At 40.8% G+C, this 15,209-nt stretch overlaps 1 protein-coding gene across 2 annotated transcripts; it reads right to left on the reverse strand.

Moving 5' to 3' along the window:
* Window positions 1-175: 175 nt before the first annotated feature.
* On the reverse strand, window positions 176-14,961 carry TTC14 (tetratricopeptide repeat domain 14). 2 transcript variants are annotated; one of them, XM_035133121.2, is made up of 12 exons: window positions 14,712-14,961; window positions 11,452-11,576; window positions 10,214-10,413; window positions 9,116-9,200; window positions 8,865-8,994; window positions 7,772-7,924; window positions 5,869-5,940; window positions 4,965-5,084; window positions 4,743-4,865; window positions 3,889-4,006; window positions 2,232-2,341; window positions 176-1,470 (listed from the first exon to the last, which is right to left on the reverse strand). In XM_035133121.2, exons 1-12 carry the CDS (start codon window positions 14,855-14,857, stop codon window positions 567-569), a joined length of 2,286 nt encoding a protein of 761 aa, XP_034989012.1. In that variant the 5' UTR covers window positions 14,858-14,961; the 3' UTR covers window positions 176-566. The 2 variants fall into 2 exon arrangements, 1 of the variants encoding a protein (XP_034989012.1); XR_004693675.2 differs by lacking the exon at window positions 176-1,470 and having other exon boundaries at window positions 2,794-4,006; window positions 14,712-14,956.
* Between the last annotated feature and the right edge of the window lie 248 nt (window positions 14,962-15,209).

The following is a 15,209-nucleotide window of genomic DNA, read 5'->3' on the forward strand; positions in this document are numbered from 1 at the left end:
TAAACTTCCTCTATCCATGACTCGGCTTAGGTAGCTTCTTTCACTTAAAAGACTCTGAGTGCGCTAGGAAAGCTTCCCCACGTCTTCTTAAGAGGCCCCCTCTTGGCCCACCCCCAAAAATGATTCAAGTGAAAAAGCCATTGGATGCTCCACAGACACATTAAAGAAAACCAAGGAAGTTTTATAAAAATTTAGTGGCAAGACAGGCTATTTACACACTAATGGCACATTTATGTTTTTATTAACAATACAAAGTTAACAGTCATTGATGCCTTGGAAATATTCCTTCTGTAAAGTGCAATTTAGATGCCATTTAAGCACAGGTGGCAGTCTTAATAGTAGTTAAGTTTCTCAGCCAATCACACTATCACATATTAATATCCAAAACAGCAAAAGAAAATAATTTTTTAAATAAAAAATGATATGATGTAACTCTTGCATATTCACCACCCCCTAAATCAATATCAAGTAGAGGGAACAGAAATACACCCCCCCCCCTATTTTTTTTCCATTAAGAGCACAGACTCATCAAGTGATTAGAAACTGTAACAACCTTTAAAAAAAAATCACTGGTTTTTCTGTTTACTTCCCTTTTCTCGCTCAAATTCAGCAATCTGATTAAATATGTTGACCAAGTTCTGAGGCAGTTGTTTCTTAGCACCAGTTCCTGACTGTCCTTTACCATTGAGTGTTGCTTCTTCATCTCGCTCCTTGGCTTTTGTGGTTTCCCTTTCCCTGCTCTTGGGTTCTGTCTCACCTTTAATCCACGCCAATTCAGGTCTGTTGTCAGCACTGCACCTACTAGGCTCATTTATCCATTGGCTAGTGTATCGGTTGTAGTGTTCAACTGATTTTGTTGAGTAATCGGACCCTGTTGGAGATGTGGAGTACTTTGTTTGGCTTGGGCTGTGCTTTTGATAATGTTCCTTCTTTGATTCTTTTTCTAATTTTCCTGAATACCTCATCTTGTTCCTGTCATCAGACTTTCTACGATATGAACCTGTACTCTCCCTCCTATTAGAAGAAACTCTATCTAACTTACCCTGTTTTTCAGTTGTGTTACTATTTGCCTGAGTCTTGGAATTGCTGTAGGACTCTCTGGGATCCTCAGACCTACCTCCATAAATATCTTCTGCAGCAGAAGTCCTTGATAGAGAGTGATCTCTCTCTCTTACCTCAGTCTTTTGATAGATTAACTTGTCCTGTCTCTCCAGCAGTTTCTCCATTTCATGCTTTTGATTAAGGAAGGAAGCAGAGGTATTGGCTGGAGGAGAGTAGCAGTCATCTTTCCTACTTTGATGTAAGAAACTCCTAGAAGTGTGCTTTTTAGAGCTCTGTGAGGACTCGGACCTGTTCCGACTCCTTTTCTTACGCTTCTTGTTATCAGAAGAGGAAGAGGAGGAAGGAGATTCATCTGATGAAGAACTGCAGGAGGAGGAAGAAGTTGACCTTTTCTTTTTCTTCTTCAACCTAAAAGTTTTAATTAACCATGAGGTAATGCCGTTAGCATTAAAAATGCAGTATTTTTTTGGCAAATCTTTCCTACTTAGCTGCTGAACTATATACATTTTATGGTTTAAAAATTTCCTTGTAATCAAGTTCAGAAGTTTGACTATTACCCCTCATCTCATCAAGATGACCAAAATTACACACCAAGCAGCAACACTAAAATGTAAAACAGTATTTGAAGACCATGCAGCTGCTCTAGGAATTGCTTTACCCTCAAATTCCAGTAGTCAGAATTGATTATTTTTATCTACAAAGAAACACAACTTTCCTCCCTTAAAAAAAAAAATAAACCAGTAGATTAAGTTCAGTTGACAAAGTGTCTGATTTTGCTTGCCAACACCCATTAGATTCCTAACTGAAATGCCATATACACTTCCTTTCTTGCCTTGCCTTATGTTCCTCCTTCCTCAAAACTAGTATTTTTCCAATAAAGTTTTGCCTCAACCCCCTAATCTTTAAGCTCCGATATGTGAAATTCTATTCACTCACATTCATCTCATACTATTTTTGTCTCTTCCCCCTCTCTTTTCTGCTTTCGTCACCTGGGTAATTTATTCCCTGAGACTTTTAAAAAAGAATTAAATAACTATTGTGAAGGTTCTTAGCTTTTTTCACTAGAAGACACACACATGCCACAAAATCAGCTCGCCAATAACCATGAACACCTTACTATACTTACTACCAACAAGGCTTTATAGAAGGTTGAATATAATGGAGGTTACCTTTTTTCTTCTTTTAAGAGCTTACGCAGTTTTTCTGCACTTGTTTCTATTTTCTTCTCTTTTTGTCTCTCTTCTTTTGCAGCTTGTTTCTCTCTCATTTCCAGAGATTTCTTTTTTGAATCCCAACATCGAAAATATTCCATTAACAAGCCAGTGTTGACCCAAGGTCCCCCCCCAAATTCCACCCAATATTCACACAGTTTACACCAACCCCAAGGTATCAGATCCAAAAAGAAAAGGTATTCAAGGCAAAATAATTTGTTGAAATGGGATGTTAAGCATTGTGATGAACAAGTATGGCATCAAGGACCATATTTGCAGTTTAAAACCCATATATTAAAAGAGAATAATAATAAAAGGACCAAGATGGGAATTAGCATCCATTGCCCAATACAATGACATTAGTAATTCAGAAGACATAAATGGAAAAATAGCAAAGTGGTCGGCCATACAGAATTAACCAAATACAGAGGCATCAAGGAAATAATCATTATTTGGATTTTTGTGTAAAACGTGATCCAAATTAAAACATAATTGGAAGAGGCCATGTATGAATACAAACCATTTGGCAACCGTATCACAGCCCAGTTTGATGCATGGTTTACACACGTAATCATATTCCAATGGGTTGTTGATGAGCAGCACCAGAGGTCAGACACAGCAGCAACAGTTCCAGTTCAGAGGAAAATGCATTGAAGAAAAACATATCATCAGTATTACAGGAGGGCAACTGTTAAGTCTCAGCAGAAACTCAAGTCAACTTTGTATGTGCTTGTTTAGATTTCTCCCCTCACTGTCTGATGCTCCCCACCAAGGGGAGAGAGGTGCATATACGAAGGGGGACACAGAATCTATTTTTATCAAGCTTCCATTTACAGGCTGCTTTATGCTGGCATGTTATGTGGAAATGTCTCGGTAAAAATAGACATGGCATCCCGATTTGCATGTATTCTTCTCTGCGTGACGGAGGAGAGGCAGCATGTAGAGGGGAAAAGCCCAATTCTGGCACGTACAAAGTGACCCTCAATGTGTTTCAAACATGCATGCTATAAATAAATTTCATCTGGAAAACTTTGGTTACCAAACTTTGAGGGCATGCTAACTAATCCTGTAGGTCTTTGAAAATTATATTCAGTTGTAATCAGCAAGCTCATGGCACAGCAGGAAATCTGAAATTAGTTGCTGGATCAATATCCCAAGTTATTGGCACCAGTGCCAAAAGAAAAGGCAACCTTTTCTTTTGCAGGATTTATTTTGGTTCCGCTGGAATAAAGTTCTTGTAAGCTTCCCTGTGCCAACCTTGCAATCTGATCCCAGGCATACACGTGCTTCAGAAACAAGCTTAATCAATTCCAACAACACTTATTTCTAAGTAACTGTGCTCTGAAAATTCACTTAACTACTCAATACAGGTAGGTCCTGTTGGCAGAACTAATCTGATTGAGGCCTCTTGAATCTAGCTTCAGTGCCATAATTAACTCTTCTCTCAAATCAGCCCCCATCCCTGACTTATCATTTCAAAAACTCCACACACATCCAGTTTGATAGCTGCAACCATGTTCCCAGTAAGTGATCCATGGAAGCTTCCAAGAAGAAAAAATAATGCATGCCTCTTGATGCATTTATCTCAGTGAACTAAGAGAAAGTAAAGAATCACCTGCATCTGCTTACGAAGTTTCAACAAGGCATCCTCAGCTTCTTGAAAGGTCTCATCTATGTTTAAAGCCTTCTTGTAGTAACTCTCAGCATTCAACAGCTTATCTTCCTCTTCTAACCTGGCAGATGATTTCATACAACATGTAAAGTATTCTAACTACCACAATTAGCCTCAGCTACATTTTTTGAGTGAGATCACTTTATGCTTAAGAAATGCTCACATCCTTTGCTATCAATCCATCAGTGTTATAACAATGTGGGAACATGTTCCCATATACCTCCCGCCATGCAAATGCCATTGGGTTGAACCTGAGCACAGCCAGGCATAACAAATTTCATAGCAGAGTTGATTGTGTGACATGTTACTGCACTAAATAATAAAGTGTCTCCTAGGTATGGTTTAGCTCAGAAATCCTTAGGAGGAGATGGCAGTGAAATGACAGTTCCGCTATTGGAACCCAGCATTTTGTTATGATAAAAAGAAGTTGCATTTAAACAAATGTTAGAATGCAAGATGCAGCAGATGCTCACAACCATATAGTAGGGAGGACAGCAACGAAAAAAGTAGATGCCAAGGTATGGTGGGATGGGTATGATTAGAGCTGGGTTTTCCTGGCAGACCACATAGTGACATTAGCAAAAGACGCCTGTGCCCCAATCCCAGCCCTCTAAAATAGCAAATTTTGTTGACACAGATCACTTTTCCCACCTCTCCTTTGTTTCTGAGATAGTAATGAATGTGTGTGAGAGAATCAGAAAAAGCACTGACTTCCCTGAGCATGACAGCCTTGGCTAAGGATCTTGTAAAAATGAAAGCCTCTTATATGTTTAACCCAGTTACAAGGCAACACTTACTGGCCTCCTCGTTCAACAAGTGTTTGGCAAAGGTATTTCCTGGCATTTCTGTGTGTTGGACAGTTTTCTAGAGCAACCTGAAAATCATCAATTGCTTTATTTAAGCTTCCTTTTGTTGCATACCTAGAAGGGGGAAAAAACCTTGTTAAGTACAAATATTTTAAATTTGCTCATAAAATTGTTTAAAATTCTGCATTCCAGCTACAAATCACAGACACTCACAGAGCTCCACGGGCTACTAAGGCTTCAACATTTTGCACATCTATTTCCAGCGCCTTGTTGTATTCATTCATAGCATCCACATGGCGGCCTTCTTTGAAATAATCCACACCAATCTTGACACTAAAAAAAACGGCAGCTTGAATATTATGGTTTCTATATGCAAATCAATAATTGGGTAATTTTCTGCAGGAGTTCAAACTTGATAAGCTGTGAAGGCTAGTGACATTCCTAATTTTCTTTAGCTCCTAAATCTGCCTAATTCACTTCTCTCATTATCATTGCAGATGTTCTCTAAATTCCTTAAAAATCAGTTTTAAAATGCTGTGGGGTTTCCTCAAGTTGCATGAAGATAAGGACAGAATTCTTTGGGGACTAACCTTATCTTCCATCAATCCTCCATGGGAAACAAAGTAACATTTAGCACTTCTATCCACATGTAGACAAACAGCAAATGAAATGATAGGAAAGCTCACTCAAGTCTTGTGAGCCCGAATATGGCTAAATGGTTTTGGTGTTCTGTTGCACCAGAAACGGCTTAGTCATGCTGGCCACATGACCCAGAAAAACTGTGGACAAACGCCAGCTCCCTCGGCCTGTAAAGCGAGATGAGCGCCTCAACCCCAGTCGTCTGTGACTGGACCTAATGGTCAGGGGTCTTTACCTTTACCTTTTTTTAGTTAAGAATCATCACACTTAAAAAAAATTAAGTACTTCCTTAAATCTATGTTATCACTTTACAAGCACCTCAGCATGGTTCCCAATCATCAACCAGAGGAACTTGACAAATAGCTAATGTCCATTTCAAGCAAGTATCAGATTTACAACCCACGATCCTGGGAGGAAAATGATAGTTATTTCCAATCTTACTTAAAACATTTGCTTATCAATATGAAGAAGTGCATACCATTTTAAGGCCCAGGAGGCAGATTGTTTTTTCCTCAAAGCAATGGCAAAATCTTCTTCGTTGAAATTTTTACTAGGGGAGAAAAATAAATCAAGGAACATTTAAAACATAGACTCATAAGAGCTGGAATGTACCTCCCTGGGTCATCTAGTCCAACCCCCTGCAATGCAGGAATCCCAGCTAGATCATACATGACAGGGGCCATCCAACTTCTGCTACAAAATCTCCAAGGAAGGAGAGTCTACCACCTCTCGTGGGAATCTGTCCCACTGTCCAACAGCTCTGACTGTCAGAAAGTTCTTCCTGATGTTTAGTCAGAATCTGCTTTCTTGCAACTTGAATCGACAACCCCTTCTTAAAATCAGTAATCTTTACATGGAAGACACAAAGCTAAGTTTTGGCCCCTGAGCTGTCCCCATTAATTCTTTTTTTAGATCACCTTGCCTTTAGGCAGAAAGGTAAGTATTAGAAATATAAAGAGTAGTAGGTAAACAGATGTCTTTATAAGATTTGGGACTTACTGTTCAAAAGTAAAGTGATGACTAAAGGAAAATCTAAAAAACCTGCACCCTACCTGGCTCCAGCTGCTGCAGTGTTGTTTGTCCGCAAAACATTTAGAACGAAAAGCAAAAGGACTGATATTTTAATTGATATGTACCAAGTCTCACTGCTTCACTGATTTAGTGTATGCTTGTGGAATATTATATGGGAAATGCAAAAATGTTAATGTTTAGTATGTGAGGCCAAAATAGGCAGAGAAAGGAGGACCCTGCTCCTAAAAACCTCTTTATCTCATCTTCAATAAGTTTCTCTGAAGGTTGTCCTCAGGTGGCATTTGACTTCAATTCACTTAGCAAAAATCAGTAAATCCTTATCCCCTTTCTGCTGGAAGGGCTGTGGTAATTTTGGATCCTATTTCCATGTTTTGTGGGAATGCAAAATTGCTCACATGTTCTGGACCACAGTTTCTGATATTATTTCTAAGATTATTTCCAAATCTGGCTTTAGCTTGGCTTTCATTAAAAATGGATTCTGACCTCACTATCTGACACAAAGATTTAGGGTTCTTTTTATTGACAGTGCACACTTGGTGATAGCACACTTTTGGGAATCTAAGGTTCAGATGGCTATCTCAGAGCAACTACTCAGGCACAGAAAGGTAGCAAAAGGTACTGCCAAGAGATACTTTTATTGAAACTTTTTTGTCTCCTTTCTTTTTGTATGTAAGGGCAGAATACGTCCCACTGACTACCCAGATTTGTCCATGGAGAGGCTATATTAACCATTAATGTATTAAGAATACGTTTGAGATTATACTACACAATTAACATACTGTAATTTTAAGTGGATATAGTATTACGTAACTAGACTTGTACCCAGTTCTTATTACAGTTTTGTTATCTTGGAAAATAAAAATTTTGTTTTTATTTTATGCTATAAGCCGCCCAGAGTGGCTGGGGAAACCAGCCAGATGGGCAGGGTATAATAATAATGATGGTGATGATGATGATGTAGGGGAAGGTGATGTACATGGTTTTCCACCTCTTCATTTAATTCCCACAATAATCCTGTGGAGTAGGTTATGCTTTATGGCAGAGGGGGTATTTAAACCCTGGTCTCCCAAGTCCTAGTCACTATCCCATACTAGGTGGCTGAATTAGTTTAAATCTGGTTATGGATCAGAATGTTAACCTGTTGCCCAATATAAACTATTTGCTATGTTGAGGAAGTTTAATAATGATTTAGTTGCAAATAGAAAAAGAGCTTTTCCTGCACTCTTTTTTTTAAAAAAAAAGTAATGGAAGTTTCACTTTAGTGAGCGATCTCAAAATAAAGTAAACCTGGAAGCTACCCAAGATTTAAAAGAACTCCAGCACTTTCTGTGAAGAGGTGCCTTATATACCTTTGTAGTCCTCTCATTAAGGATGGTGGGCTGGATTCATTCAATCCTAGTTTTCCTACCAGAAACTCAACTACAGCTGGATTGGCAAAGCCCAAGGAATGATGTAAAACTTTATCATATGTTTCCAAACTGCTGGCTATTTCAACACTTTTCCTGAGGAAAGAAAAAGAGAGGTAGCAATTATGAGCATTCTGTCTTTGGTTCCACCTTGACAGGGACATCTTTCACATTCTATTTCTAACACAGAACTGATGAGGGACAAGCATAAAGATACATGGAAAGGTTGCCAATGGAATATGCCCAACTCACCCACCTCTTCAAGGGCTACTGGCACAACCACAAAATATTTACTTTGTGAGGAGTTGCTAGTCATAAAATGTTTGTAGCACTTCCCACTCTGTGCCTGCATTTGTTTTCTGAGAGGAACAAACACAAGTTCTCTGTCTCCATTGACAGGATAGGGCAGCCCGCCTCAATCTAGCATTTGGAGACTGAATGCAAAATGTTTCTCCTCTTCACAATGAAGTGAATGTAAAACTCATTAATGGGCTAGAAACGCACTGCATGTATCTAAGAAGTCACTGCATGATGCATGAGACTTGGAATGTGCGACATTAAATATTTCGCCAATGCTTCTGAACTTTTGTGTACCCCAACCCCAACTCCTATTGCAAGGTCAAGGAAAACGTTAGAAACTTTTGCTTTTAGATAACAATGGGTTCCTGTTGTCTGACTGGTAATAATGGTCAGTTACACAGGGCAGCTTAAAGCCACTGCTTATGAAGTTGGCTTGTTTAAATTAATGATAGTGATGACTATAGTTCCTAGTTTAGACAAAAGGGAAAAGTGTCATTAACTAAAAGGAAATGAAAGCTTCAGAAATCCTCCCTCTAGACTCACAGGAGGAGCAGAGGGAAAGGGACAAACTGTGCAACCCCAGAAGACTAGGATGACTTATGTAGTGTGAAACTATGGTTTAGCATTATGTTCAAATGTGGCTAAATATTTTATTCTATTAAGGAAAGCACAGTATGTGCCAAAGAGTTTATTGAGCCACTAAAGAAAGAAGATGCAGTATATTACTGTTTCATACCTGTAGTGCAGAGGCAAATCTTCTGAGCTGATTACTCCTAATTTGGTACTTGCTAGACTGGGTGATAGAGCAGAGCTGTGCAGTGATACTGTGAGCTTTTCATGGTAGCGATCAATATCCTTGATTGCAGCTATTAAAACACAAAAAGGCTTGATTTAAGCAGCAGAATATCCTATCAACATAACCTGACAATAAATATGAAGGGGGAATCTAGTTGTGAGGCAGTCAGAGCCTAAGTCAAATTAACTTGCCTTGGATAAGGTCACCTGTTTGATAGTATGATAAAGGGTCACCATGGCTGCTCTGGGAAGGCACATCCCTCAATGGACAAAGAGCCTGAAATAGAAACCAAATGACCAAAAACTTTAGCATCCTTTACCAGAACAGTAAATGTTCTTGCTGGGGCAAGGGGCACACATATAACTTGTATAAATTAATTCTCAGGCCAGCTATATTCATTGCAGGGAGGGGTTCACTTAGGAGAAACCATGTTGGTCTGAACTTGCTGTAATGGCAACACTGAAGATTCAGTCCTTCTGACATTTTAGCTCCAAATCACAAGGGGAGGGAACAGTATGCACAAGGGAAAACATGATAGAGAGGTGGATTTGTGTTTTCTTCCTATTTTTGCAGTGTTCACCAGCGCAGCTGTTGATGGTCCAGCCCTGTAATTCTCCCAGCGTCCCATGAAGGTTAGGAATTGCCGTAAAGCTGAGAAGCTCCCGGTAAGATGAGAACATGATCTGACAGAGCGCCTTATGGTAAGGCAGTGAACATGAAGTCACCTGCAGATCCTTCTTTTTATGTTTACAGGGTCTCATGAAAATCTTTGGCCTCTCCTCCAGACGAAGAGCCGCTTCTCCAAGCATAAATGCTTCTTGCACATTTTCCAGTAAGATATGTACAACTTACACTTTTGCATAACACCCTTGAGCACAGAAAAAGGAAGCAGAATTTGAAAACAAATTCTACTCAGCTACCGCAAAGCAAAATACATAAATGCTTGCAAGAATGTCATTTTGAGATGTCTCCCTTTTTAAAGAGCCGCACAAATGCTACCAAAACTGCAAGAAAGTTCACTTGAAGGCTTTTATGTCCTCAAAATAACCTTTAAACAGAAAAAAGAGAAATGTTTTGCTGAGGTAGCGAAACATCTTCTAGCTCACCACTTTTCAAGGCCACACTACAGTAAAAGCTTTAAACTATTGACTGTCCCACAGCACACATTTACTTTTCCTGAACAAGCAGCTCCCAATTTGTTGTACGAAAGCTTACACAAAACAAAACAATCCATCAGAAAGTGTCTCCAGCGCAAGAAGTCACATGTGAATAGTTATCATCAGACTTACAGTGATCTCTAGATCTGCTATCTCTCGAGTGACGCCACTTCGAAGGCAGAACAGCACCATGAAAAAACCAAATTCACGAATGGAACTAATCCTTCCAATCACTATATCCCCACGCTCAATATCACGGAAAAACAGCTCTCTCCTCTCTGCACTGGGTACATCCATGAACTGCTCCAAAGGTGGCATAGTAGCATAATAATCTTCAACAGGGACAAAAAGAGCCATGTTGAAATAAAATATTATATAAACAGTTTTAAAAATATGTTATTCACTGTATCACATTAAAACATTTTAAATCAAAAACTGCCATCTTACAATGTAACCTTTCATATATCTACTTCAACGGGGCTAAAACTCACAGGTAAGTGGATTTAAGATATCACTCTTACAGAACAATCCTAAACATGCCTACTTAGAAGTAGGTTCTAATGAATTCAGAGGGGCCCACTCCCAGGCAATTGGGGTTAGTATTGTAGCCATAGCTTCTTCACAATTTTTACACACAGGCCCAAATTAGTATTTAAAGAACTTGTCTACTTGCACCAGAGCTGGGACTTGACCCCAAACAGAAGAGATCCCAGCTCTGGTGCATATATTAAAATCACATTTTAATCACAAAGCACAGAATAACAGAGAAAATACTAATACAACTATTTCCCCAATGAAAATTGGTGTCTGAAAAGGATCTGTATTTTTTAATTCAAAACATCCACTTTCAAGCTTCACAAACTTCAGAAAATGGAAGATCTACACATACTGAAAACCAAGTCCACCTGTTAGTATGTTTCTTGATGATATATGCATATATTTAAACATTTATTGATTTGTTTTACTTGATATAGGAATCCTAGGCAAATGAGAAGCAACAGACATCAAATGATGTGTTGTGCAAAGGCTTTGGCACTATGAAGCTATTCTGTATTGTACCACATTTGCAAATACTATTCCAACTACATCTGAAAAATGTTGCTTAGCATATTACTGTTGACCGGAATACTAAATCTAAATCAAATATTTGAGAACGGATTATAACAGTACTGTTTTCAAAAACTGCTTTAATAAATTTTTCACTTCTAATACTTAAAAGAGCAAAATACTTCATATGAAGGTTTTCCTCAATTTTTCTAGACCATGGGGTGAGAGAAGAAAGAAAAAAACATTAAGGAGATGCACTTATCAGCACATACCACTAATCACAATATGACTTACAACTTTTGCCTTGTCTGTAGAAATCTTACCTTCATTCTCTTCATTTGTTTCTGTTGTTGTTGGCACATTTGTTTTCCAAGCATGAGAAAAAAGGAGATCAGCTTTTTTTGCAATGAAATGCTGTATCTCAATATTTTCAAGTCCCCTCTCTTTCCTGAAACAGCAAAAAAAAAAAAAAAAAGTTTAGCACCTCCTAAATGAGGGCACCAACCTGGGGTGACACCTCCCATGCTACCCACAGAAGGGTCTCTTTACATAGGTAAAGGTAAAGGTACCCCTGACTGTTAGGTCCAGTCACGGACGACTCTGGGGTTGCGGCGCTCATCTCGCTCTATAGGCCGAGGGAGCCGGCATTTGTCCGCAGTCAACTTCCGGGTCATGTGGCCAACATGACTAAGCCACTTCTGGCGAAACCAGAGCAGCGCCCAGAAACGGCATTTACCTTCCCGCCGGAGCAGAACCTATTTATCTATTTGCACTTCGGCGGGCTTTCGAACTGCTAGGTGGGCAGGAGCTGGGACCGAACAACGGGAGCTCACTCTGTTGCAGGGATTCTAACCACTGACCTTCTGATTGGCAAGCCCTAGGCTCTGTGGTTTAGACCACAGCGCCACCCGCATCCCTTCTTTACATAGGCCTGAGTAAATATTCCCTTAAAGAGCCACTCTCCGGCCCCAGGAGCCTTCATAAGGGAGCCATTTGCTGAGAAAGATCTGAGGGGAGAGAGACCCTGTGTTGGACAGAGGGGGTGGTGGGTTTCACCTGTGCTGCCCCACCTCCAGGCTGAGAAACCTTCAGAAGGGAGTTGCTGCCACAGGCATTATGTGTACGTGTATTTTAATAAGCTGAATAGAGTAAAAGATTATGAGTCGGGGTGTGGGGAGGGAGTGTGTATGAACTTAACAGTGCTTAGTTTATTTTTTGGCTGCTATTTTGTTAATGTTGTCAATATTGTTTTACAGATTATGAATGTTGTATTGATTTGTTAAGCATACAATATGACTTTCGCTTTAACTGTGATGTTTAACTTATTTTTTAGTTGTTGTTTTGGTGACAGCGTTTTATAGATTGTAATTTTTTCACTGAAGATTTGTTAATTGTTCTGTATGATTTATGCTATATAGGCAGTGACTTTGAGGTGCATCTGATATGTGTGCAACCGCGAAGCACATCACGCCGAACCCAGAAGTGACCCGAAAATGTCACAGAAGGGGGTGGGGGAAGGAATGGCATGTTTGCAGGCTTTTGCAATGGGTGTTCCGATTATACACAATTTCACGTAAGTGTGCAGTGCCAAGGCACGCAACCCCCACGCAAATCGGTCACTGCCTATATTGTGATGTTCAATCTATTATGTTCTATCATGTTGTTATTATTTATTGTTTATAAGCTTTTCATTTGGATGAAAAGCAGCACAGAAATGTAATAAATCAAATCAAACTCTCTGATCTTACTGCTCAATTCCTGTCTGCACTGGCTCAGCCTTTCTTACATGCACCATGCACCCTTCAAAACGTGCAGGTTTGGAAAGCCAGGCAGGCAGGCAGGCAGGCAGTCACATTCACAGCCACAGCCACAGTCACACCGCTGTGAATGGAGGAAAGGTGCAAGGAGTTTCTCTTTCTGAGTGCAGAGGTGCCTGATGCAAATGCTTTCCCCACAGACAAAGCAGGTGATGAAAGGGGCATAGCCACACTCTTTTGTGGTTCTATATATTTTTCCTGCTCTTTCAGATGTAATAGGCTTGCATTTTCTCAAAATTTCAAAAGCTTCCCTACCCCTGCCCTAAAGGGGTTCCAAATGAGAACTTGGCAACTTGATTACTATAACAGCATTGTAGATAGAAAACACAGTCTCATTCTAGTAAGTCTGCTGTAAAGTGCACAACTTTGCTCTTCCAGCTGATGCTTTTTAATTATATGGTTAGGAACACGATTGTCTAATTCTGCCTTGAGCCACTTTTGCATTCAGAACACATTAGCTCTTAGTCAGCTACCCTTTCAGCCTTTAGCATATCATTAAACATATGTTTCTCTCTTGATGCCATCTGTACGGTCCTCAGTATGTTTATTTATAAGTCCTATCAAATTTAACGACGCTGCTTCCCTTGTATGTTCTGGAGTCTGACATAGCTGGTTGGTGACTGTCAATGCTATATATGTATACATAGCTTGTGTGTGTTATTTGTTTATAAAAAATATTCCTATGCCACTTTATCATAAGAATATCAAAGCAGCTTACAATAGTATCTATATATAATAAAAGCACATAAAAATTAAAACCAGAGACCATCAGTTAACTACTGTATTATGGAAATGTTTGTGTTCTTAATTGCCTGCATAAGCTTGGCAGAATAGAAGTTTTTCAGTCATTTAAGTGTTTACATAAATGTCTGTGCTCAAGTTCTCATCATTACCACCATCAACATTTTATTTGTATGCCACCTTTCCATAGTTAAAACCATGCTCAAGGCAGCTGAATCTGTATTGACACCAATATTCCAAAGGACTGGGCCAATGACACCAGAGGCTCTGTTTCATGTTGATGTCAAATGACTGTCACCAACTCAGAATAAAACCTGCAATGATCTTAAGTGATCAAGCTGGGATCTGAGGGTACAGCTGGATGTCACAGAAGTACTAACATCTAACTGCTGTGCTGGAGGAGGATTGGGGCTTTACACCATACAACACAGAATGTCACATTGGCGGGGGGGGGGGGGGACGATGACACATGTTTATGTTGTGGAAAGAGGGAGGGTGCTCCAGTGGCAAATTTCTAGAAAGAAGCTGAGCAATGGAGCAGGTGCATTGATCACAGAAGGCCCAGAGTTCAAATCCCCAGGTAGGGCTCGAGAAGAATCTTGTCTGAAACCCTTCGGTCGCTGCCAGTCAAGAGCCACCCATTTTGAACTAGATGCACCAACAATCTTGGCAGAGAATAGGGCAACTTCCTACAGCTACAGCCTGCTTTAAAGGTACCCGGAAAACCTTATCCAGCAAAACTTGCTGCTACATATTTAGGGTAAAAGCACCTGCACATGTTCAGAGGCGCTCTTTCATATGGTAATACAGAGCCTCAGGGGCTGCAAAATAAAAACAAACCCTAGGCGAGACACTTAATCTCAGGGTCGCGGGTTCGAATCCCACACCGGGCAAAAATGATTCCTGCATTGAAAGTGGGTTGGACTAGATGACGCAACACGCGCCCACCCAATGGCCCCTCCCCTCCACGAGGAGCCCCGCCCCTGTCCCCTCCCCCTCCCCCAACCAGGGCGGGGCCCGCTCACCTGGCTGGCGGCAGCGCCTCCAGGCCAGGCCCGCCAGGCGGCAGGAGGCCTCGGAAGTCGGGGTTGTCGTACTGCTCCGTGCGGAGCAAGGGGAGTAGCGCCGGCCCGTGAAAGCCGAGCGCCTGGCGGAGCAAGTCCCGCTCCATCCCCCGCGCAGTCGGCCTGCCTGCTCCTCCCCCTCACGCAGAACGATCTAGGCGACCCGGAAGGGAAACCTTTCCGTAGACTTTCCCTTACGGCCTGCTCCTCCTCCTCCCCGCGCTGAAACAGCGAATTGGGCGCAGGCGCAGAGGGGAGCCCCGCTCGTCAGCATTAAATTCCAGTCGGGAGGAAGGGGCGGGGAGGCGGAGCTTAGCGAGGAAAGGGCGGGAAAGGCCGTTGCTTTGCTCTATTTTCCTCACGAAGCGATCGCGCCTCAGTAAATGGCGAAATGCGTTTCTCTGTAGCGTCGCTAGGGGAGAACGGAGTTGGCCTCAAATATAATACTGTAAAATGTTT

The sequence above is a fragment of the Zootoca vivipara genome, chromosome 5 (assembly GCF_963506605.1).
Source record: "Zootoca vivipara chromosome 5, rZooViv1.1, whole genome shotgun sequence".
Classification (NCBI taxonomy): Eukaryota; Metazoa; Chordata; class Lepidosauria; order Squamata; family Lacertidae; genus Zootoca; species Zootoca vivipara.

Excerpts from the sequence above, each read along its gene's own strand:
- TTC14 (XM_035133121.2), bottom strand. The coding sequence starts at position 14,857 with ATGGAGCGGGACTTGCTCCGCCAGGCGCTCGGCTTTCACGGGCCGGCG. Across the intron at positions 7,925-8,864 it reads GATTTGCCTCTGCACTACAG|GAAAAGTGTTGAAATAGCCA; the intron begins GTATGAAACAGT and ends TTCTTTCCTCAG. Across the intron at positions 5,085-5,868 it reads GCCTCCTGGGCCTTAAAATG|TGTCAAGATTGGTGTGGATT; the intron begins GTATGCACTTCT and ends CGTTTTTTTTAG.